We start from the raw sequence: 25100 nt of genomic DNA, 5'->3' as shown, positions 1-25100 counted from the left end.
TAGCATCTTCATTTGACTTTCAAACCAATCCAAGCATCCATTTTTTGAGATCTTAAAGGCGCTGTCTGGGAAGTTTATATAATTTAGCAGGAAATCTAACATGTGAAGTCTTACCCAGTGTGTAATCTACTCACTGTTAGGATTCTGCAGTCTCTAAATTCCCATCGCTTATTGCATGACTGCCCATGTGATTTTCATATTTGTAATCATGTGCTGACTTTTTTCTTCTCTCCATTGAGAGACAGAAGAGAGAGCAGTTGCTACCTATTTGCAAAAATGCAAATCCCATGTGAGGATTAATCTGCTGATCAACAGTAATATAGAAACAGCTGAATCCTAACAGTGAGTATATTATACACTGTTAGGTTTTCACATGTTAGACTCCCTGGCAAATCACATACAGTAAATATTCTAGACGTCCCCCTTTTAAATTCTAAATTGCCAAATGTCAAATGGAGTGCATCATGTTGGTCATGGTTACCACACTTTTTTCCCATTTTTTTTCAGTTGTATTCTGTTCTTTTTTTCTTATTTAGCCTAATTAACAAGATCAAGCCTGGAATTATTAAAAAGATTAACAGACTGTCCACACCTATTGCTGGCTTGGTAAGTATGCTAAGATTGCAATGTAAAAAATGTAAATGGCAGAAGAGTCAATTAACTTCACTAAATGCAAAGTGCACAATGCTAAAATGTCTTGCTGCACTTGTTTCTGTAAAATTCTACATGAAATATTTCCTTTAAATGACCACAACACATAATATGTACTGTATGCACAGGAGAAAAAAGTTACAACCTGGGACTAGGGGCAAGATTGCTTAACTGTAAATTCATTATCGGTCAGTAAAAAATAGAAAACATTTGGCCAAGGTCTGTGACAGGCCTGCATAAAGTGCGGCCCACCAGGGGATTTCTGACGGTGTGCAGAGAACGTGTAGATGCCGGTTCCCCTCTTTCTTTACTCAGTTGTAGAGTCACCAGGGAATGTAAGCGCTCTATGGAGCCCAAAAATCATATTGAAGATGATGGGGAGAGAGGGATTGGAAGGGCTAGGAGTGGACCGCAAAGAGTTTGAAGTGTAGGTTAAGGATGAGGATGGCAGTTTCGAGATGGATGGGAGTACACATTTTTACAACCCTTGACATTGGTTCATTATGACAGTGTGGCTCTTAGTCCAAAAAATGTGCATCCATGGTCTTTGATGCTGATAAAATACCCCCAAAAACAACAATAAAGCAATAAATAGTTTTTTTTTTTTTTTTTTTTTTTTTTTTTTGGATCAGCATGTACAGGTTGATGTGAGGTTTAATTCTCATTATTGTACAGATTACATTAGTACTGCTTATGTTATTAGTATATCATGTAATTTATCATCTTCATGATTTATGGGGGGGCTCCATAATTTTGTGTCAATTGTACTTGCAATTGTACAGGCCCAGTCACAAAAAGTAATCTTCTCTTTAGGGCTGTTTCACATGTCAGTGAAAAACAGACGTTTTTCACTGACGTGTTAAACATGCATATGTCCCTCTGTGTGCCGTGATTCACGGCACACGTGGATTGTCCATGTGCAATCTGTGAGACGTTATTTGTGCTCCGTGATTGCACATGGACATAAACTCACCTGTCACCGCTTCTCATGTCCGTGGTGCTGAGTGCCGCGGTGCTGCATCCGGCCGCCGCTGTATCACCACTGCACCTACTTCCGGGTTGGTTGTGTCGTACATAATGAGTATGCACAACAGTAATGAGCCAGCCAGGAAGCTGCAGAGAGCTGAGGCAGAATACAGCGTCGCTGGAAAAGGTGAGTTAAAAATGCTTTTTATTTTCAATGTCCGTGTTTTTCTGGTACGTGTTTCACGGATCACACCATAGTGTAGTCCGTGGGACATCAGTGATGCCAGAAAAAAATGGACCGGTCTCTGTGAGGCAATCACGGACACGCGTGTACACTGCACGGAGACAAGGTCATTGCAAAATCACTGATGTGTGCGCAGACCCATTGATCATAATGGGTCAGCATATGTGTGTGATTCTGGTATGTATAAAAACTAGCACATGTGTATCAGAATCACTAACGTCTGAAAGAGGCCTTAATCAGTTGATCAGTGTGTCAGACCCTTGAAAATCATCTGTTTTTTTTTATGCACTGTACTAGAAAGACCATCAATATCAAAGTCCTGGAGGACCACTTAAAGCTACCTCAGTCAACTAGATTTTAACGATTTATGATGATTTATGTCTGATAAGATAGGACTACTTTTGTCTTGTGACATTTTTTTTTTCTTTGCTTTTCTTTAATCCTCTCCCTCTCCCTCTTGGCCCTCTCCCTATTGGATAGATTAATTTCGGATGATGGGAGAAAAGCAGGTTTAATTACTGCGCCAAACCACAGGAATCAAGATGAAATCAGTAAATCTCTTTTCTTTATTTTCACAGGTCTACGTGTTTCAAGGACATATCCGTCCTCTTCCTCAGGACAAATGCAGAGAATACTGCATACCACCTGGTATTCTCTGCATTTGTCCTGAGGAAGAGGACGGATATGTCCTTGAAACGCGTAGACCTGTGAAAATAAAGAAGAGATTTACTGATTTCATCTTGATTCCTGTGGTTTGGCGCGGTAATTAAACATGCTTTTCTCCCATCATCCGAAATTACCCTGTTTTTGCGGGACTGCTGCCTTCCACGTTCCTTTCATGCTGTTAAAGGGGTTGTGACTGGCACAACCCCATCAGGTGAGTGTTCCTATTGCACATTCACTTTCCATTGTTTTACCGGGTAAGACCCTATTTGCGCCTTTTTTCCCCACAGTTTTTTTCGCTTATTGGATAGATTGTATGAGAAATTAATAAATTCCCAAGCTGCTTATAGAGGACATGCTTTCAATTCTTATCAATCTTTTGCCATATTTTCACTGTAATGTTACTTGACACATAAGTGCTTGAAGTTTCTTAATGACTTTCTATTCTTTTTCCAGTTTATTTTTCCTGCCTTTGTTTTCTCGTCAGCAGCTGCTAGTTAGGAAGCATTTTTTTTTTTTTTTTGCAGTGTGCTGAAAACAATTCCAAGTGATAAAATATCAAGAAAACTACTTGTCATCTTGCATATGTAACGGGCATGTTTTCTAGCAAACCTAACACATTCTCCGGAGGTCATATTATTGTTCATAATGATCTGTCATAAAAATTGTTAAAGTTTTCCTGTTGTTTATACTCTTGCTATTTCAGAAATACTTCTGATGTGGAATCGGATAAAATTCAAAGAGAAAAAAGGGCACCAGTTGCTTGGTTCTGTACCAGCATTACAACTGGTTAAATCTTATTGGTACAATGGGGCTAATGGAGCCTTTTGGTTTTTTGTTTTTTTTTATAGTATTTTGGAACTACTAACATTGTACAACTTATTTTAGTCAACTAAATTACTTTACCTGCTCTCTATGGGAGTCTGGGAAAGATGGATGATTTACCCAATGGAATGGGTATTTTCCATTGTCACAATGAGTCATGTACTGTACAATGATATAATTGTAATATTTGTCAACTTGTCAATTTTTTTAAATGTTACTTTTGCATATCACAGCACATGGGTATAGTATCAGTCATCTATCCCTTTGTGTTTTTTGTGTTGCATGCAGACCAGATCAGATTAGATTATTCAACAACCCAGAGTTTAGGAGACTGGACAGAAACTATAACACATTTTCTACTTTCTATTTATTACATACACATGCAATATATATTCTAAAAGACCTCCTGTTTTCCTCTCTTCATTGCTGCCATTTTCTACAAAGGATTTCCTCAACCTTTCAGGTACTTTTCTTCTCTTTTTATATGCTTTTTGTTATTTGGCCTAACACATACAGAGAGCCTCTGCAGTAATGCCTGGATGCAAGGGTTAACATTGAATGTATCAAGATTTATTACTGTGGATTGGTTTGCAAGAAAAGAGCTAAAACCCTTGATGCGTTTGTGAAAAACAATCCTGTATCATTCAATCTTGCCATATATTAAACCTTCAGTCCTCCAGTTCGGCGTCCTCTTCCTCGGTGTCTTACTCTTCCAAAGAAAACCTAGTAAATCAAAAGTAATCCCACACAATATAACATTGTTGTGTTATTGCCATAACATAGGTATTAATGACTGGAAGACAAGTATAGTAAATGGCCATATGGTGTCCCTGGTAAAGGTGTTCACTGAATGATGAGTGCAATAGAGATAGGTCCTTGTTTGTTTTATAGGAACAGAACAAAATTAAACTTTTATTGCTGTTACTTTTGGGTATCATTAGTAATTTGTTTTGCCAATTTACTCTAAAACTTGAGGAGATTTTGGACTGTGTCAAACATTGATAGAGACAGAAATTCAGAATGTTGGTTTTATCCCTTCATCTTGTTTGGTGGCCAAAGTGTTATTTTAGATTCCTGCTGGAAGAGAACTCGATGATTAGCGGATTTCTCACAAAAGGAGAGAAAACTGACACTCCAAAGCCTCCTTTGTTTCCTGAGAAGATTATACATTGTTAGGCTATGTGCGCACGTTGTGTTCTGTTCCTGCAGAAATTTCTGCAGTGATTTGAACAGCACACATGCGCTTCAAATCGCTGCAGAAATGAAAAAAAAAAAAAGCCGATTCCATGCGCTCTGAGTGCAGCCCCTCCCATAGACAGAGCGGGGACTGCATGCAGAGCGCACGGAAGAAGTGACATGTCACTTCTTAGAACGCGCGCTTCGGGCAGCAGTCGAAGCGCTGCGCTCTAATACGCCACGTGTGCATGTCTCCTGCATAATCTTCATAGACTGTGCAGGGGACGCAGGACGTATGCAGTTATGCTGCGGTGCAGATAGCAGCGTAACTGCATGCAAATACGCAACGTGCGCACATAGCCTAAGAAAGATTCAAATACACAATTTCATAAATTATATTCTTAGTTTACTTATTGTTTTGTATATGAGCCATATCAATAAGAATAATGAATAAGTCTTGCCAAAGGTTGGCAACAAGTGAAAAGCAAGTTGAACTGTTGTAAACCGAATAGGGCATTGTAAGAATGTGAGTGACATAGATATGGGCCAAATTGTGATTTTTTTTTTTTTTTAATACATATAATAGGGCCAGCGGACCAACAGTGAATATAATAATATAAATAAAAGGAAAAAGATCAAGTGAAGAAAGCCCAAAAAAGAGCAATAATGAAAAACACTGCAAAAATTGCATGTGCAATTGCATGTGCTCTTTTTTGGGCTTTCTTCACTTGATCTTTTTCCTTTTATTTATATTATTATATTCACTGTTGGTCCGCTGGCCCTATTATATGCCATTATGGCAGGGATATAAGTGCGGTGAATATTTTGATGTGATAATATCTTTATACACAGTCATACACTGTTGGTCCCCCCTTTTTTCCATAGTATTTTCCCCCCTCTTTGGGATATTTCTATGGAAACTCATAAGAGCAACTAGCTTGGTGGGGTCAATTTTTCTTGCAGCTCTCAAATTTCTTGAGGAGATTCTTTCCTTCCACACTTGTTCGGCAGCACCTATTTAGATAATCTTGTGTGTCTCATCCAGTAATAATTACTGTGCTTATGCCTATATGTTTGTATGTACAAAACTCTGGCAACCTTGAACCTTTGTCAGTGTCCTCTTCTTTTTTTAAAAAAAAAAAATTTTTGTTTTTAATATTTTTCCAATAAAGATTTCTAATTTTATATATGAAATATTCTTTCTGGCTCTATTTACTCGTTTCACTATATAGGTTTTCTCTCAGTGTTTGAGTAAGAGCCCTCATATATCGGGTCTCATTTAGGTTTTTTTAAGACAAGTACTAGATCTAGAACCGTTCTGTATTTTCCCGCCTCCAGGCCTGTGAACTCAGTGGGCGGAGCCAACTGCCTAGCTCCGCCCCCTCCCTCCCCGGTGTGGACATCAAACCTGGAGGGTGGTGACAAGGCTTTAGGTAACACCAGTCAAACTAAATCGGGAGGGGGTGTGGTGTTGTGTGTGACTACCTAGGAAGACCTGACTAGTCCAGGGCGTCACATTGGTAAAGTGGGAGATTTGTACAATGTAAAGGGGATTTTGAATAAGGAAGGCTATCACTCAATTTTGCAACGCCATGCATTACCCTGTGGACAGTGCTTGATTGGAGCCAATTTCATCCTACAACAGGACAATGACCCCAAAGCACGCCTCCAAATTATGCATGAACTATTTAGAATAAAAGCTGCCTGCCTCTTCCCTAGCTCTAATGGAGTGGCCAGCCCAGTCACCAGATCACAACCCTATTGAGCTGTTGTGGGAGCAAGTTGACCGTATGGTACACAAAAAGTGCCCATCAAGCCAATCCAACTTGTGGGAGCGGCTTCTGGAAGCGTGAGGTGAAATATCTCCAGATTACTTCACAAATTAACAGCTAGAATGCCAAAGGTCTGCAAAGTTGTAATTTCTGCAAAGAGAGCATTATTTGACTAAAGCAAAGTTTGAAGGAGAAAATTATTATTTCATGTAAAAAACATTATTTCTAACCTAGCCAATGTCTGGACTATATTTTCTATTCATTATGCAACTCAATTGGTAAATAAAAGTATGATTTTTCATAGAAAAGACAAAATTGTCTGGGTGACCCAAATTTTTAAACTGTAGTGTATGTCCCCATTCTGGGGCCCTTCGGTACATATAACCCTCCTGGACCCATCCTGGTATATATGTCCACATTCTTGTTTTTGTCCCTTTCCTAGTATATATGTTCTCCTCTAGGTATATAGGTCTCCATTCTGGGCCACTCCTGGTATATATGTCCCCATTTTGGTTTATTTGCATCCATGCTGGTATATATGTCCCTTCCTGGGGCTCTCGTGTATATATAACCCTTCTGGGAACATTCTGGTATCTATGTCCCCATCCTGGTTTCTGTCCCATTCCTGGTATATATGTTCTCCTCCTAGTATCTATGTTCCCCTCCTGGTCCCATCCTGGTATATATGTCCAGATTCCTGTTTTTGTCTCTTTCCTGGTATATGTGTCCTCATCCAGGTGTATATTTTGTCCAGTCCTGGTATATATGTCCCCATCCTGGTTTATTTGTATCCATCCTGGTATATATGTCCCATCCTGGGGGCCTCCTGGTATATATATCCCCCTCCTGGGCACATTCTAGTATGTTCCCATCCTAGTTTCTGTCCCCTCCCTGGTGTAGATGTCGTCCTTCTGGTATACTTGTGTCCCCTTTTTTGGGCCCCTCCTGGCATATTTGTGTGCTGCAAAAAGAAAAAAAAAAACAAAAAAAAACCTTTTACTCACCCTCCCTGATTTCCATGTCGCACGGCATCCTCTGTGAGCCGTGATGCGGCTGAAGCAAGGCAGGGGCTGGGGGCGGCGGCTCCCCACCACCCCTAGCGATCATCCCGCTACTGTCTTCAGCTCCTTACCTTGAGCGCTTACCTGTCACTGACGGCTGCCGTGTCCTTGCCACCTTTGTGGCTCTGTTACCTGCAGCAGTGTCATGAGGTCACAGAATGATGACCTCATCACGCTGCTGCACGCTGGGCCGCATCGGCGACCTTCTCTGCTCTACCGATCTTGTCTCCAGCATATGGCTAATTTGCTTGCGCCGCCCCCTTTGCATGCAAATTAGTAATCTAGAGTGGCCGAAGCGATGAGGCCCGGGTTTCTTTGCTGTGGCTGTGACTGGGGTCTGGTGAAGAGGGGGTCCTGGGGTTAATAAAGCTAAGTAATTACCTTTGTCCCAGCTGGGCCCCCCTCTTCACTGGGCCCCATATACCAGTCATGGTTGTCATGCCCTGATGGCAGCCTTGTATAAGTTTTTGTGTCTATTACTTCTATACCACCAGTTTTCAGATGCATCTCACACATATATTTTACCGCCTTTAGTAAATCCGTCTTGTAATGGTGTTGGGAACTCCTAGGTAGGACACCTTCAGCATAGCTGTACTGGGTGTGTGTCACCCCTGCAACATAACTGTCATATCTTTTCCCTAATAAGGATTTCTGTGAGAACAGAGATTTCATAACTACCCGTGTACACATATTTATCTTGCTGTGTTGCTAAGAGATTGTATATTGCTGCTACAGTAATAAATTCCAAGATTTCTTGACAGAATGAAGTACTCTGTAAGGTGTACGATTCTTGCAAATATTAAGTATAGCATTTCAAGAGTTTTCATTATAATTTGAAAGTTACCTTCTAGTCCAGCCTAAAACGTATATGAGGGGTTTCAATTTGAAGACTGTTCAAAGAAGAGGGGAGGAAGGTGGAGATAGAGGGGAAAACAAGTATGTGGGAGGGTGCCTATAAAGGGAATGAATGATTTGTTTAAACCAAGTATAGGACTGGATTTGGCGAATACGGACTTAAAGGCTACCTATAAGCTCATTCATGGTGCCCAAATCTTGAGCATCATGTATTAACTACTAGCTTTAAGATCACAGTCTGGTATGTTCCACTGCGAAACGTTGTGGCATTTGAAAAGAAACATAGTTTTAACACTAGAACTACTGAGGTAGTCATTTTGACTACTTTGCACCATGTATTTCTATATAGGTGTCACGAGTCCAGTAGTTCTAGTGTTAATAGCCATTGGAGAATGAGCACTAGTCGTACAGGCAGCTTCTCCCCACCTGCTGACATTGTCTGACAAGTGTATATCTTCATGTGCGTATAGGTAGAGATTTGTCAGCCACTGTCAGCAGGCGGGGAGAAGGCGCCGGGGACCAGCCTGTATGACTAGTGTACAGTGCAGCTCAGTCCCCGACAGCTATTAAAAGTATGTTTCTTCTCTGTAACACAACAGCATTTCGGAGTGAAACTCATGACTCTGATTGTACAGCCAATGACTGATACTTGCTGCCCAAACCATGAGCATCATGAATTAGATGCCCTCTCCCTTTAAGTGCAACATCCCACCCTCTTGTTTTCTCTGTATCTCAATTCCCTCCTCTTCTTTGACAGCAGGGCGCTGATGGATGTCAAACAAGTAGATGGGAAGGTGCTCTTAAAGGGGTTATTCGGCTTATTTTGACTTTTTTTTTTTGTCATTACACTTATGGGCTACATTGGGGCAGGTAAGTAGATAGTGACTACTTACCTTCCTTGCTGTCAGCCCCTCTCCCCTGGCTCAGAGTGGTCATGTGACTGCTCCTGCCATGATTTTGCAGCTTCCTGTGATGTCACGACGACTGGGCATGCGCTTATGCACAGCCCCCTGCAGAGGCCGGGATCAGGAAGGAGGGGGCTGTGGCCATAAGAGGCAGGACTCAGGGCACCGAGGGAACGAGGACAGGTGAGGATTTGTTTGTGGTTTTTTTGTGTGTGAAGAATGGCAGACTAGGGGGCAATTCTAATGGAGAGAGCACTGCTACAAGAGGAGCAGCCCAAGGGGACATACTACAAGATAGGCACAAGGAAAGGGGACATTATTATAGTATGGGGACAGGTAAAAGGGACATTACTACATTATATGTGCGGTGGATGTGAGGATCACTGCTCTGTACTACCAATGATTGGAAATACAGAGAAGTGATATCTCATCTATGACAGCACAATCACATCACATCCACTGCACATATTATATAGTGATGTGTCCATCTTTGCTGGAGTGATGAGAGGTCAGTGCTGGGGCAGAATACTGACAGCCAATGAGTGTGCAGAAGGTGGGGCTGGACAATGAGTCTGGGTGGTGCCAGCTCTGATTATGAGGTTCGGCACAGGAAAATGTCATGTTTGGTTGAGCTGCATGTAAACAAAGAGCTGCAGAAAATAAAGTGATAATTCAAGAGGAACAAAAGTTGGAAAACAAAAAAAGTATTAGGGATGATTTTATATGACAGTACAGCACAGATTAGCTTAAAAAATGTTTTGGAGTTCGTCGGACAACTCCTTTAAATGTCTGGCCACGCCATGATGCACCGAGCACCTGTACTTGGTTTGAACAGTCATTCTGTGCTGACAGAGGCCCTTTAAATGGAGCCATGCTGTAGTTCCATGGGTGGTAGTACTTCTGTTTGAAGAAAGGAACATTAAGGTGGATCATGCACTAAATCTCTAAAAACGTGTTACAGCTGGATTTTACTTTACAGTCTATGATTCTGACTGAGTCGCATACACTGCGTTTTGTATTTTGGTGGTATTTTATTTTTTTTTTAAATATACATTTTATTTTCTTTCTGTAAAACATGTAAAATACCAGAATATAAAAAAAAAAAAATCCACCGAAATTGTCAATAGCTGCCTTGACTAGGAGCAACGTGAATTGAATCATCTCCACTATTAGTCTTACAGGTCTCATTCTGAAATGCATACTTTTAAAAGCCAGCCTGGGAGAATGTGACAAGGATGCCTCCATGCCCATCTTTCCTAACACATCACTCCCTGTGGGTTTATAGGGAGAGATCTGTAAGTCCTAGTCTCATTGTCCCCAGATGACGTTTAAAGGCACGTTTTCTTTGCATTACCGCAGTTTAGTGGAATACCACTGCAATAAGGGAGCCTGTGCTGGACTCTAGCTGCCCATGCGTCAGGCAGGAGGAGTCCAGCTGTCTGGCTCTATTTTAACCACTAAAACATTGAGGTGTGTGTGTACCTACAAACTGGCAGCAAGTGACCTGCTATATCCAGACTGGCATGAGTCCATGTACTTGGAGCAGTTCGCAGCACTACAAATAAATTTATTTTCCATTTACCTTTCTTGAGGTTCACCATATCTCTTTAAAGTTTTAATCTTTTAGACTTTAATACAGTAAATGCAGCCTCAAAAACATTTTTTATATATTTTTTTTCTTCAAAATGCATGTAACTGCTCAGATTTTTATAATAAAAATTAATTTGAATGAAGGCGTTCATATTAATGGTCCTGTCTTTGATAGACTGGCCATGTGGCTGCGTGTGGGCAGCTTGTCAGAGTTCCCTGCACAGTAGCGCTGCTGTGCTGATGGCTACTGTCACAACGAATTGCTTTTTTAGGCAGACGTTTATAGTACAGTCTGTAGTGCAACTCTTAAGGGTACTTTACACGCTGCGACATCACTAGCGATGTCGAGCACGATGGCACCCGCCCCCGTCGCACGTACGACATTTGGTGATCTCTGTCGTAGCGAACATTATCGCTACGGCAGCGTCACACGCACATACCTGTGCAGCGACGTCGCTGTGACCGCCGAAGAATCCCTCCTTCAAGGTTGGTTGCATTTTCCACCCACTCTCTCTATCTGTCTGTCTCTCTCTGTTGGTCTCTCTCTCTCTCTCTCTCTCTCCCTATTTCCCTCTCCTCTCTCATACTCACCGATCACCGGCGCGGCGCTGCACAGCTGTCACAAATCTCAGGTGGTTTCTCTTTTGAAAATGACGTCCGCTCATTAGGCCATCTCGTATTCACTGCTTCCCCCACCCATTGGGGCCTATGATTGGTTGCAGTCAGACAAGCCCCCACCATGAGTGACAGCTGTCTCACTGCAATCAATCACAGCCGCCGGTGGGTGGGACTATATCGAGCAGTAAAATTAATAAATAATTTAAAAATAAAGGACGTGCGGTCCTCCCCCAAAATGATACGCAGCCAAGATAAAACCACACAGCTTGAGGTCTGGGGAGGCCTATCGTTTTTAGGCTGCCCCCAGCCTAAAAATTTCAGACCGCAGCCGCCCGGAATTGCCACATCCATTAGATAAGACAGGCCCGGGACCTTACCCGGCTCTTCACGAATTGCCTTAGTGCGTTGGCAATCCGGGTAATAAGGAGTTATTGGCAGCCCATAGTCCTAGGTTAATCATGGCAGGCGTCTGAGACACATCCCCCCCCCCCCCCCGCACGATTAACCTGAAAGTTAAAGAAAATAAACACACCGAAAAATTCCTTTATTTTGAATAAAAGACAAAAAAACCCACCCTCTTTCACCACTTTATTAAGCCCCAAACACCCATCCAGGTCAAACGTAATCCACATGATGTCCCACGACGCTTTTAGCACTGCTACATCGGAAGCTGACACCTAGTGGCCATAGAACACGACTGCTAGCTGTGAGCTCCACGGATAAACTGAAGTGAGTCACGCTATCAGCGATGACGTCACTCAGGTTATCCGCGGGCGGCCACTGCTGGATCCTCCAACTGTGACAGCAAGTCGCCCGAGTGACTGAAGTGAGCCGCGCGTAGCCCTCACTCAGGTGATTTGCGGTCTTGGGTGGAGGACTCAAGCTGGCCGTGGGTAACCTGAGTGATGGCACCGCTAATCGCGCATCTCACTTCAGTCATTAAGGCCGCGACAGAGACAGATCAGCGCGATGACAATGAAGTCGGGTGAAGTTCATTCTTATCTCGCGGCTCTGTCTCGCAGCCAGCCATGCTCTGTGGGGATGTAGGGATGTAGCAGAGCCGAGTGGGACCGTACTGTCAAAAATGCATTCAAAATGCATGCGTTTTGGCTAAAAAAATTTTGGTCAAAACGCTGCAGTTTGTCAAGCCAGAATGCAGCATGCTCACATATCCTAAATAGCTTTCACAATGTTGATAAGGCAACCACAGGACTGCAAAGATATTATCTTAAGTTGTTGCCAAAGGTGCTACTTATGGTGATTTGGGTTCATTTCAATGGAACTATGGGAGATCCAGGTATTGGGTATCTGGTTCTCTACCAATTTGCTCCGTAATAATTATGAGATGAGGAAACCAGAGCTTTTCACTAGTTTGTATATTGTACTGTATAAGTAAAAGTTGGGTGTTGTTTCATTTCCATAAGAATATTTTCTCTTCAATAATTTAGATCTACACTTTTCTTTCTTTTCTAAAGTTATCTAGGTATGTGGAATGTTTTTCTGTCCTCCTGATTTACTGCTCTAGACAATCCCGTGCCTTGGTTCAACACATGCATTGCACAAAAAAACCTTTAACTTGTCATTGAAAGTGACATTTGCTGTGAAAGAGTATTCAGAAAATGTGAAAACTTCTCAGCTATTAAAGTGGTGGTTAGCTAGTTACCTAGTGACCTTTGATCTCACCACATACTTACATATGTTAGATTATACCCTGCTCCTGTCTTTGGGATATACATGTGGTATTCTTAACCACTTAGTGACCACCAATTTGACTTAAAACTGACCTAAAAAATAAGAGAATAGCATTCCCCCCAACGGGTCAAATGCAGCAGCTGTTGGTGTCGGGCACCGACCATGGTCATTTAACTCCTTAGATGATGCTATCAATAGGGAATACAGCATCTAGATAGATAACGGTCTTTAACCCCATGGGTATCCTGAGATCATGTTTGTGAGGTCCTAATGGTTGACATGGCAATTCACGGGCAAATAACGACATTAATCTGCCAGCTACACAACTCACAAAACATTAAGGATATTTGGTTGTCTGGTAAAATGTAAAAAAAAAAAAAAAAAAAAAAAAAAAATTCACGCTGCAGTGATATTTTATCATAAAAGTAGGGCGTTTAGGCAGAAGAATGCAATGGTGTTTTCCTCATCTCAAACCATTTGTTGAAACAAAAGCCAACAACAGTGGTGGCTATACTCATTCAGCAAGACGCTGACACCTGTGCTTGGTAGTGTGGTCAGGTACTGCTGCAGGTCGTATAGCACGCAGAATACGCTGATATAAACTGTTTCGAATGGTCTGATGTGACACTTGGGTGCCTCTTGCATCTGTGCCTCTGTCCTGTCTGATTCTGTCTGCAGAGCTGTGTATCTAATCCTATCCTGTGTGATACTGCTGCTGTCCTTGGTGATACTTTAGACATTTCTGGTCACCAACAAAATGGCTCCGCACTGTGTTCCTAAATTTCATTCTCTGTTTCTTTGGAAACACCCAGATTGGGAGGGGGTTCTGTGACATCACACACAGGAGAGCAGATTCTGCCCACTTTACTGCAGCTGTAATCCAGGCTATTTCTATAGTAGGATTTCTGTAGGATTTCAGAAGCTGCTCCCCTTAGTGTTGAACAGTGGAAAATATCAAACTTTTTAATTTTTTTTTTTATATTTTGCTCAATTAAAAACAATAATATTTAAACAAAACATTAAAACCAATATACATTTTTTCAGTTATTGATTTTTTTTTTTTTAACGACACCTTCCCTTTAAATATTCCTGGAGTTGTGTGGTTTTCATCGTCTGGTTCTGAAGGTCATTGTTCGCAATGAAGTGTTTATCAATGTGCCCTAATGACATCCACTTCTATGCCTTTCATTGACTCTACCAGTCTCTCTATATCTCTGTTGCAACTTGTTGTGACACTCTGTGACATTCTAAGTTCTGTGGCCACTTCCATCTGAGAACATCCTGCTTGAAGCCTCACAATAGCGAGGAAATGCTGATAAATTGTTAGGTGTCTTCTTGGTCTCCTGATGTCAAAATGTGAACAGCGTGATGTGATGAGGAGGAGTTTTTAAATACCAATTTTAATTGAACACCAACATTTATTGGGCAATTTTATAGATTAAACACCTGTGGGGAATTTTGCCAATAAGCTTCTTGTTGGAGAACAGCAATTTGTGCAAGAAGTACTACAGCTGGACAGGAGCATTCAAAAGGTTGGAGAAGGTCAGATTAAAGTCACCTGAAAAGGTTAGAGGGCATTTTAGGCTCATCCTGAAATTTCACCTGAAAGCCAAATACCCTATTCACAGAACATTAAGGATATGTCGCTGTAGATGATCTCCTGAATCTCATGCACTATAGAGTCTCTCTGTGCTTCCTCGGGATGGCCTCCTGTCTCTGAATGTTTGACTCGAAAAACAAAATGCATGTCTTTGCCTATGGGCTTTCAAGACTAGAATATTTTTTTCCCCCACAAAACATTATTATTCTGGTGCCTGTTATTTAAAAAAAAAAAAAAAAATGCTCTTGTTCAAATGCCCAGTTATGAAAAAATATCATGCCAACAAGAATCATTTCAGATACTTTTCACCTTCTCTGTCAGCACTACTTTGTAATGTAAAGACAAGACACAGCTGTAATGGCAGCTTAAGGCTATGTTCACACAGGGCATCTTTTACTGCATATTACTGCATATTTGGTGCATTTTTGAGGTCACAAGATGCACCTAAATGCATGCATTTCCTTCTCCCAGCAAAGTCTGAGCTTTCTCTTTTACTGTCTACACAGTGCATCTTTTTTGGCTGCGTTTTTGAGTATGCAGCATGTCAATTCTTTTTGCATTTTGCCAGCATTTTAAAGCCCTTCCAGTCAATAGATTTGACTTTAAAAAAAAAAAAACGCATTGGGCAAAACGCAGTAAAAATGCGTCAAACTCATGCTTGTTGTGGTGCTTTTTTGCCAAAACCGCTGCATCTTTCTGGTTAGAAAAGATGCAGTGTGTGAACATTGCCTAATACTGACTAAATTGATACCTTTGCTGAAGAAATCAGCTTAAAGGTTCTTCTTTAACTCCTTAAAGACTGAGCAATTGTTCATTATTGCTCTTTTGTGTTTCCCTCCCCTTTATTCCAAGAGCCATATTTTTCTGACGATTATAGTAGTGTGTGGGTTTGTTTTTTGCGGAATGAGTTGTAATTTTGAATGACACCATCCATTTTATCATGACTTAATAGTAAACTTGAAAAGATTCCAAATGTGGCTAAAGAGCAAAAAAAGCGAAATTCTGCAATTTTTTTTTTGTGCTTTTTTTTGTGCTTTTTTTTTTTTTTTTAATACAATATTCATTTTACCAGAAACCTAACCTGGCCGTATAATTCTCCAGGTCAGTATGATTATGTAGATACCAAATTGGTATAGTTGGTTTCATTTAGGTGATGAAAAAGAAGTCAAAACTTTTTTTTTTTTCCAATTATCTTACGTTTGTTATGACTTTTTTTTTAGAGCGGTAACGTTTTACATTTTTCTGATATGGAGCTGTGTGGGGGTTGTTTTTTGCGCCCCAAGCTAATGTTTTTTTATTGATTATTTTGTGATATGTACAATGTTTTGATCTCCTGTTATTAGTTTTCTGTTGCTGTGGCAGTCGAAAAACTGCAATTATAGTTTTTTGGTTTTTTTTCTCGTTACACTGTTTAACCGACTGGATTAATTTATTTTATATTTTGATCGGACGTCTACGAACACGATGATACCAAATGTGTTTTATTTTTCTAAATTCCTTAATGTTTAATGTGATAAAAGGCTGGTGATTTGAAAATATATTATAACACATATACAGTGGAACCTTGGTTTAAGAGTAACTTGGATTGAGAGCGTTTTGCAAGACAAGCAAAGCTTTCTAAAAATTTGTAACTTGGTTTAAGAGCAATGTTTTGCAAGAAGAGCAAATACTCACCGTACACTCTTCCGGTTCTGTCCTTTCACCACACTCTGACTTGCTCTGGAGGTAAATTTCTGTACACAGTATACCTTTGTACAGTACAGTATATACTATACAGCATGCCTATCAATTTGCATTTGTGGATATAGTACTGTACTTTCTTTCTGCTAACCAGTACATCACATTTCTTGTACTTTAATCTAATATCCTGGGCAGTATTCCTACCCCACATTTGGCTTAGGTCTGCCCTTATTTTGGGCAGAATATATTTGGGGGACTGTTCTTTTCTGTATTGTACTAGAGTAAAGGTCAAATTTATACACCATTTTTCCTCTACAGTGTACCTACTGCTCACCAACAATTCTATTGTAAGCTAACGTGCAGTTTAATTTGTTTTAGATGTTCCTTACTGTACAGTATTTTGTATTAGTGTACTGTAATAATTTTATGACTACAGCACATTATTTTGTATTACTGTAATAAGTTTGTATAAATGCAGTAAATATTTTTTGGTTGTGGAACGAATTGTCTGCGTTTCAATTATTTCCTATGAGAAAATTTGCTTTGATATAAGAGTAACTTGGTTTAAGAGCGCACTCCCGGAAACAATTAGGCTATGTGCCCACTTACCGGATTTTGCCGTGGATTTTTTGCGGTTTTGCTGCATGTTTCGCTGCAGAAAATGTTCATAACATCTCTGCAGTGAATCACCAGCAAAACCTATGGGCAAAAAATATGCTGTGCGCACTAGGCGGAATTTGACAGCTGCATGTTTTGCTGCGGGATTCCCGCAGCAAAAACAATTGCATGTCAATTCTTTTCCGCACGTCGCTGCGGGATTTCACTACACTGACTCCAATGTAATCGTGAAATCCCGCAGGGAATAACGCAGGAAGCAAATTCTGTGCGGTTCACTGCGTTTTCCTGCGTTATTCCCTGCGGTATTTCGTGGTTTACCTCCGGTAATGTACATCGCCTGTCTGCGGTTTTGCAGGGAAGTGATGTCATTACAGGAAGAGGAAGCCGTGCAGAGTAAACGCACACACACAATCACACACACACACACACATCACAGACACACACAGACATCACAGACATAGATCACAGACACAGACATATAGAACACACACAGAAAGAAAACGGAAATATAGAAAACAAAGAACGTGGGCTCCGCTGTATATTTACCTTCCAGCCGAGGTAAGCACACAGCGGCAGACCGGTATTCTCATGCTGGGGAGGGAGAGGGGCAGGGTTAATGTCCCCCGCCTCACTCCCCCTCCCGCAGCCGAGAATATCAGCCGCAGCTGCCCCGGCACTGTCGCATGCATTATGCGGAAGCACCGGCGTGTCCCCGGCTCTTCCTGCCGCCGTGTAGCAGTGGCGGTCAGGGTAATACAAGGGGTTAATGGTGGTGGATCACCGCCATTAACTCCAGGCTTGATCATGGCAGCGTCTGTGTGACAGCTGACAAGATCAACCCGTAAGTAAAGTGAATAAAACACACACACACAGAAAAATCCTTTTATTTTAAATAAAACAAATAAGCCTCGTTCACCATTTTATTAACCCCTCCCGAAACACAGCTTCGGCGTAATCCACAGGTCCAGCATAATCCACAGGTCCTGCGCTGCTTACATCCAGCCGCGACTGTCACAGACACAGCGCTGAATGAATGCAGCAGACAGCAGAGGTAATTACCGGTCATTTCCCACGGCGGGTAATGTGAACTCACTGCCGACCGTGGGAAATGTGTCTGTCTGTCTGTCTGTCCCTCTGTCTGTCTGTCCCTCTGTCTGTCTGTCCCTCTGTCTGTCTGTCCCTCTGTCTGTCTGTCCCTCTGTCTGTCTGTCCCTCTGTCTGTCTGTCCCTCTGTCTGTCTGTCCCTCTGTCTGTCTGTCCCTCTGTCTGTCTGTCCCTCTGTCTGTCCCTCTGTCTGTCTGTCCCTCTGTCTGTCTGTCCCTCTGTCTGTCTGTCCCTCTGTCTGTCTGTCCCTCTGTCTGTCTGTCCCTCTGTCTGTCTGTCCCTCTGTCTGTCTGTCCCTCTGTCTGTCTGTCCCTCTGTCTGTCTGTCCCTCTGTCTGTCTGTCCCTCTGTCTGTCTGTCCCTCTGTCTGTCTGTCCCTCTGTCTGTCTGTCCCTCTGTCTGTCTGTCCCTCTGTCTGTCTGTCCCTCTGTCTGTCTGTCCCTCTGTCTGTCTGTCCCTCTGTCTGTCTGTCCCTCTGTCTGTCTGTCCCTCTGTCTGTCTGTCCCTCTGTCTGCTATCTCATTGCATTGAATGCAATAAAGCACATCCCAACCCGCACGCGGCAAAACCGCGGTTTTCGGGTGCGGTTTGCCGCGGGTTTATACCGCGGGTGCGGTAATCTTTGAGAGCATGCGGAATTTTCTCAAGAAAATTCCATTTCCCAGTGCGCACATAGCCTTATGCTCATAATCCAAGGTTCCACTGTATATCAGTACAGACCATAGGTTTGGACACACCTTCTCATTCAAAGAGTTTTCTATATTTTCATGACTCTGAAAATTGTAGATTCATATTAAAGGTGTCAAAACTATGAATTAACACATGTGGAATGAAATACTTAACAAAAAAGTGTGAATCATTTGTTCTACATACAGGGCGGCACGGTGGCTCAGTTGTTAGCACTGCAGCCTTGCAGCGCTGGGGTCCTGGGTTCTAGTCCCACTAAGGACAACTCTGCAAGGAGTTTGTACGTTCTCTCCATATTTGCGTGCGTTTCCTCCGGGTTCTCTGGTTTCCTCCCACACTCCAAAAACATACTGATAGGGAATTTAGATTGTGAGCCCCCATGGGGACAGTATTACCAATGTATGTAAAGTGCTGTGGAATTACTAGCACTATATAAATGAATATTATTATTATATACATACAGAAATGTCATATAGAAAAAACGCAATCTCCCATGAACGTCGGCCACGGGCTGCTTTTCACATGAGGGCTAGAAACTGCACAGTCCACCTGCTAGCATGCCTTAAAGGAGAATTTCCATCTCCAAAATCTTACCCCAATAATGCAGTAGGTGTAATAATAATAATAATATTAGCAAATACCTCTATTTAGAAATGTAGTATAGTTCTCCTGATATAGCCATATGTCTTACCTCATGTGCAGGGCATTGCAACTTGGATATCCATATTTACGACCACAAGCAACTGTCGCTATCTGAGTGGATGTAACCATGGATAACTAAGGCTACTTTCACAGATGTCATATTCCCTCAGTCACTATCCATCGCTTTGAGAAAAAACTGAATCCTGCAAAATAATTTGCAGGATTCAGTTTTTTCCTATAGACTTGTATTAATGACTGATTGCGACTGATGGACTTGCGTTGCATCCGTCACACTACTGATCAGTGGTGGAATGACTGACCATCGGGCTGAAGCAACGCACAATGTAACGTTTATCCGAACGTCGAAACTACTCACTGCGCAAGATTCCGTCGCAATCCGTCAAGAGGTATAATGGTTGTCTATGGTGCAGGATTCCGTCATTTTCTACTGAGAATTCCCAGTATGTACACAATCACATTGCAAGGCTCCAAAGCTGGTACGACGGATCAGTTTTTTTTACAGGGATCCATAGCATCAGTTGTACCACAATCTGCCAGTGATCCGTCGCATCAAACACTAAACGGATTGTAACTGATGGAAAAAAAACTGATGTGTGAAAGTAGCCTAAGCTGTAATGCCCTTCACATGAGGTAAGAGACATCGCTATGTCGCGAGAACTATACTTAATTTCTAATTGGGGGTATTTGTTATCATCATTATTATTTTTATCCCTACTACATATTGGGATAGTATTTTGGAGATGGCTGCTACAGCCGGATGTGTGAAAGTAGCCTTATGCAACCAATCAGATTTAAATTCATGTTATATAGTTGTCAGTACAAAACCTTAGTTTAAGGGTTTACATATTTATGCAAACACTTTATTTTAGTTTTTCTTTTTACTTCCTGAAAGGGTATCTGTTTGTTTTTTCAATTGGATTGTACACATTATAGGTGATGTTAAAGGTGGGAAAAGTTAACAGGGGTGTGTAGACTTTTTCTGTCCACTGCATGGGAATCTAGAATTGCATAGAGCCAGATGGAAATGAAAAATAGTTACAAGAAAGAATCTTTATGTTGAGCTTGTTCTATATATTAATAAGTATGCATTTACTGTACTTTGTGCAATAAATGATCGTGGGAATAAATATTTAAATAAGCGCTGTGGAATATAATGGCACTATGTCTAAATAAAAAAAAATGTTTTTTTTTTATCAGATGTAAAGGACCTATACTTTTGGAAACAGTGTGTTATGTATTAGGGTATGTGAACATGGGTTGGATGTGCAGTGCTCTATCCCCACATTGCAGATATTATTCTCTGGAAACATTGGATTGAGCTTTGACATGTCCATTTTATACAGCAGATTTCACCTTGAATTTCACTCTAGGCAAATATGTCCACAGTGATTCCTGTGGAAATATATTCCAGAGACACTAAGAAAAAAAGAAATAGTAACCAAATAATTTTTTAGAGGTGAGATGTGGATACTTTGAATCCTGTCTGTGTCCTCTTTGTTACACTGGTAGTTTAGGGAAGATGTATCTGTGTGATTAAGGCTAGTTTCACACTTGCGTTGTGTGACGGATGCAACGGATGTGTTGCATATAGTGGCACAACGGATGCAACGGATCGTACAAAACGGAATCTGCTTTTTTTTTTTATACAGTTTCACCGGCGGCAAACTATTGTGAACGATCAGCTGATCGCTCCCAGCGCCGGGTGATCAGCTGATCGCTCCCAGCAAGGGGGGGGTTAAACTGATCGCTCCCAGCGCCGGGTGATTAGCTGAATGCTCCCAGCGCCGGGTGATCAGCTGATCGCTCCCAGCGCCGGGTGATCAGCTGATCGCTCCCAGCGCCGGGTGATCAGCTGATCGCTCAGTCGCCGAGAATGTGTGCGGGGGGCGGAGTGCGGAGTGGGTGGAGCCGAGCGGGGCCATGGCGCTGAGGACAGGTGAGTGTGTGAGTATATATACATGCGGAGTGGAGTGGAGTGCGGGAGGGGGCGGAGCCGAGCGGGGACGTGTCGGGCTCCATTCACACGTGGCCAGAGTAAATATCGGGTAAAGCACTTTGCTTGGTTACCCGATATTTACCTTAGTTACGGGTGCAGGGAGCCAGAGAGAGCATGCACAGTGAAATCCTAAGGATTCCGCTGCTCAAAAAAAGTTACATGCGTTCCTCCCGCTGGGCGGAAGCAACGCAGCGTCGCCCAGCGGAAGCAACGCAGGTCCTTTTGGCACAAAACGTCATCCATACAAGTCTATGGGAAACAGCGGAATCCGTTAATGGATTCCGCTGTTTTCCAAAAGGGCGGATTGTGACGGAAGGAAAACAACGCAAGTGTGAAAGTACCCTAAGGCTGCTTTCACACATCCGGTTTTTGCTGTGCGGCACAATCCGGCTCTTTGCAGAAAAAACGCAACCGTTTTTTTTGCCGCCGGTTGCGTTTTTTCCGCATAGACTTTCATTAGTGCCGGATTGTGCTGCATGGCCTTGCGTTCGGTCCGTTTTTTGCCGCATGCGGCATATTTAGCCCATGCGGCGGCCGGATGGAACGTTGCCTGGCACGGTTTTCCGGCCGATGCAACGCTTTTTACAATGCATGCCTATAGACGCCGGATGCGGCGTGATGCGGCAAAACACGCATCCGGCCGCCGCATGCGTTTTTTTGCACTGCGCATGCTCAGTAGCGTACCGCAAGCGGCAAAAACCGGACGGGCCGCATGTAAAAACTTATGCAAAGGATGCGTTTTTTTCGCCGCATCCGTTGCATAGGTTTTAGAGCCGGATTTAGCCGCACTGCTAAAACCGGATGTGTGAAAGCAGCCTAATACCTCTTACATAAACAGATTGCTTACAATGCACACGTTACCGATGTATAGCACTAGAGAGAGGTTGCAGCCCTCAAAGTGCCAATTGCTTTTAGCTTCTGTAGTTTTGTGATTGTTTTAAAAGCCATATACTTGTTTGCCCACAAAAAAATTGTTTTACATGAAATATTACTTGGACATTTCAACAGGATGCATGTTTTTTTTGGCTAAACAGCTATTCAAAGGCAAAATGAAGTGATTGTTTAACCAGAAAATTGAAAACAGCCGCGGCTACCGGCCACTACAGTTTTGAGCCAAGTGGTGGCCTGTTTGGCTGCACACTTTGTCTGCAGATGTAAACAGTATGTTCCCATTCTCAGCCCTTGGAACTGTGTATCCTGCGGGGCTTTTGTTCATGACTTTCAGCATGTTAGTCTACTTCACTTTGCGCAGAAATAACCTTGTCATAGCTGCAAAATGTGAACTGGTCATAATGGTGAAATACCAGTTATGTTGTTTTGTCATAATGCCATACAAAAATGACAAAGAACTGTCCTTTATTAAATAATCCCCTAGAATGCATTTAAATGAGGCAGTAATTGTGCAGCATTTAGCTGTGCCAGTGCCACAATACTAGCAGCTATACATGTACTTTGTCATTATGGTGAGTATCTTGCCATTATTACTTAGTGAAAATGTATCCTTAACTAGTCCCATGCAAGGAACAATACAGTGGCTTGTTCTGCCTATAGAATTTAGCTGGAAACAATATTTATTTACAAAGCACTATTGATTCTTGGGTACGAGACATCCCCTGGTGCTGGGCCACGAGACATCCCCTGGTGCTGGGCCACGAGACATCCCCTGGTGCTGGGCCACGAGACATCCCCTGGTGCTGGGCCACGAGACATCCCCTGGTGCTGGGCCACGAGACATCCCCTGGTGCTGGGCCACGAGACATCCCCTGGTGCTGGGCCACGAGACATCCCCTGGTGCTGGGCCACGAGACATCCCCTGGTGCTGGGCCACGAGACATCCCCTGGTGCTGGGCCACGAGACATCCCCTGGTGCTGGGCCACGAGACATCCCCTGGTGCTGGGCCACGAGACATCCCCTGGTGCTGGGCCACGAGACATCCCCTGGTGCTGGGCCACGAGACATCCCCTGGTGCTGGGCCACGAGACATCCCCTGGTGCTGGGCCACGAGACATCCCCTGGTGCTGGGCCACGAGACATCCCCTGGTGCTGGGCCACGAGACATCCCCTGGTGCTGGGCCACGAGACATCCCCTGGTGCTGGGCCACGAGACATCCCCTGGTGCTGGGCCACGAGACATCCCCTGGTGCTGGGCCACGAGACATCCCCTGGTGCTGGGCCACGAGACATCCCCTGGTGCTGGGCCACGAGACATCCCCTGGTGCTGGGCCACGAGACATGAGTTAAGCGAGTACCTATCTATTCTTACTTGCTATACTCATTACGAGTACTGTCTACAACTCGAGTAATCATTCTGAATAGCGTGTGCAATGCAAGTCAATGGGGAATACTCGCAAAGTAACGAGTAACCCAAATTTCGCACTATTCTCTACTCGCACGAATTGTACGGCATTCGAGTTACTCGTTACTTTGCAAGTTTTTCCCCATTAACGTGCATTGCACACGCTATTCGGACTGAATACCCAAGTATTAGACAGTACTTGTTATGAGTGAGTACGCATAGTTAGGTGCTCGCTCAACTGTACATGAGATATCCCATGAGGCTCTACATGTTATAAGTTGGTTACTTTCATTTCTAGCTGCGAGTTACATCGCCAGACAGATCTTTTGGACCTTTTGTATACTAAATTCTTATGCCAGATCCCAGTAAGCGTCCTTGCATAGGCAAAGCAGCATGACTAATAATATTACACATCCTGTAAAGCAAATGGGCTGGGAGTGACCATGTCTTGCTTCTATGCGGTTGTGTTATTTGCATATGAGTTATAATAGGTGTCAGCACTTTGTGTATGGTGTCTCTCTCCTGTAGTATCTTACAATGTTTAATCTTTCATATGCAGCCATATTATGTCCACCACTGGTCTACAAATTACTCAGTAATAGGGATAATCGAATACCTCAAATATTCGGCTTCGCGAATATTTTCCAAATAGGTCACCGCTTTTCGACTTTTCGCAAATATTCGATGCGCAGTGTAAGTCTGAGAAACCTGAATAACAACTATTCTGAACTATTCGGGCTTCCCATAGACTGACATTGCGCATCGAATATTCGCATAAAATACCGAATATTTGAGGTATTCGATCATCCCTACTCAGTATCTGTTACATCACTCTGGTTTATTCTGTGACATTACATACATCAATCCCTGTGCCCAGGGAGACTGTCTAGATTAATTTTCTTTATTCTGCACGTATTCACACTCACTTTTTAGGTCCAGTATAATGGGATAGAACCTGATATTATACTAATCTTGCGTCACAAACCTGCATGTATCCAGTTACTGAAAATTGCCGCAGATTTTTTTACAGCTGAAAAAATATTCATAACAATTTCTTCATTGTAAATTAACCAACACTGGAGCCAAGAAATTGGCAGTTAATTTTTGCTTTGTCACTCCTTTTTGCAGCAAGCAGTACTGCGGAAATGTGACGGGAATGTACCGCAAAAAAGAAACTGCAATTTGCTGCATAGTGTCTTCATTTTTTTTTGGTTAAAAAAAAACAAACCCAAAACAATAAAGAACCCAACAAACAACTATTGAGGATCTGTCTGTAGAGCGTGTCCATGCAAACAGAAACGCTCTGTATTTTTAAGCAGATTTACAGCACCAGCTTTATGGATGAAACTAGAAAAAAATATTGACTAGCGATGTTGATATTAAAATCCACAGCAAGTCGGAGTCTGTTGTGGATTTTTATGTAAGTTTAGCATATATG

At 42.5% G+C, this 25100-nt stretch overlaps 1 protein-coding gene across 12 annotated transcripts in view; it reads left to right on the top strand.

The window, feature by feature from the left end:
• LMO7 (LIM domain 7) overlaps positions 1 to 25100 on the top strand; it is a 208813-nt gene that overhangs the window by 73778 nt on the left and 109935 nt on the right. For all 12 annotated transcript variants that reach the window (XM_075336806.1, XM_075336796.1, XM_075336798.1 and 9 more), the window contains exon 4: positions 537 to 606. In XM_075336806.1, the coding sequence (XP_075192921.1) occupies positions 537 to 606 (70 nt within the window). The remainder of the gene's footprint in view (positions 1 to 536; positions 607 to 25100) is intronic.

Source organism: Anomaloglossus baeobatrachus, chromosome 2, assembly GCF_048569485.1.
Source record: "Anomaloglossus baeobatrachus isolate aAnoBae1 chromosome 2, aAnoBae1.hap1, whole genome shotgun sequence".
NCBI classification, from domain to species: domain Eukaryota; kingdom Metazoa; phylum Chordata; class Amphibia; order Anura; family Aromobatidae; genus Anomaloglossus; species Anomaloglossus baeobatrachus.
Note: the sequence above shows the minus strand (reverse complement) of the source record. Positions and strands in the feature narration are given on the sequence as shown.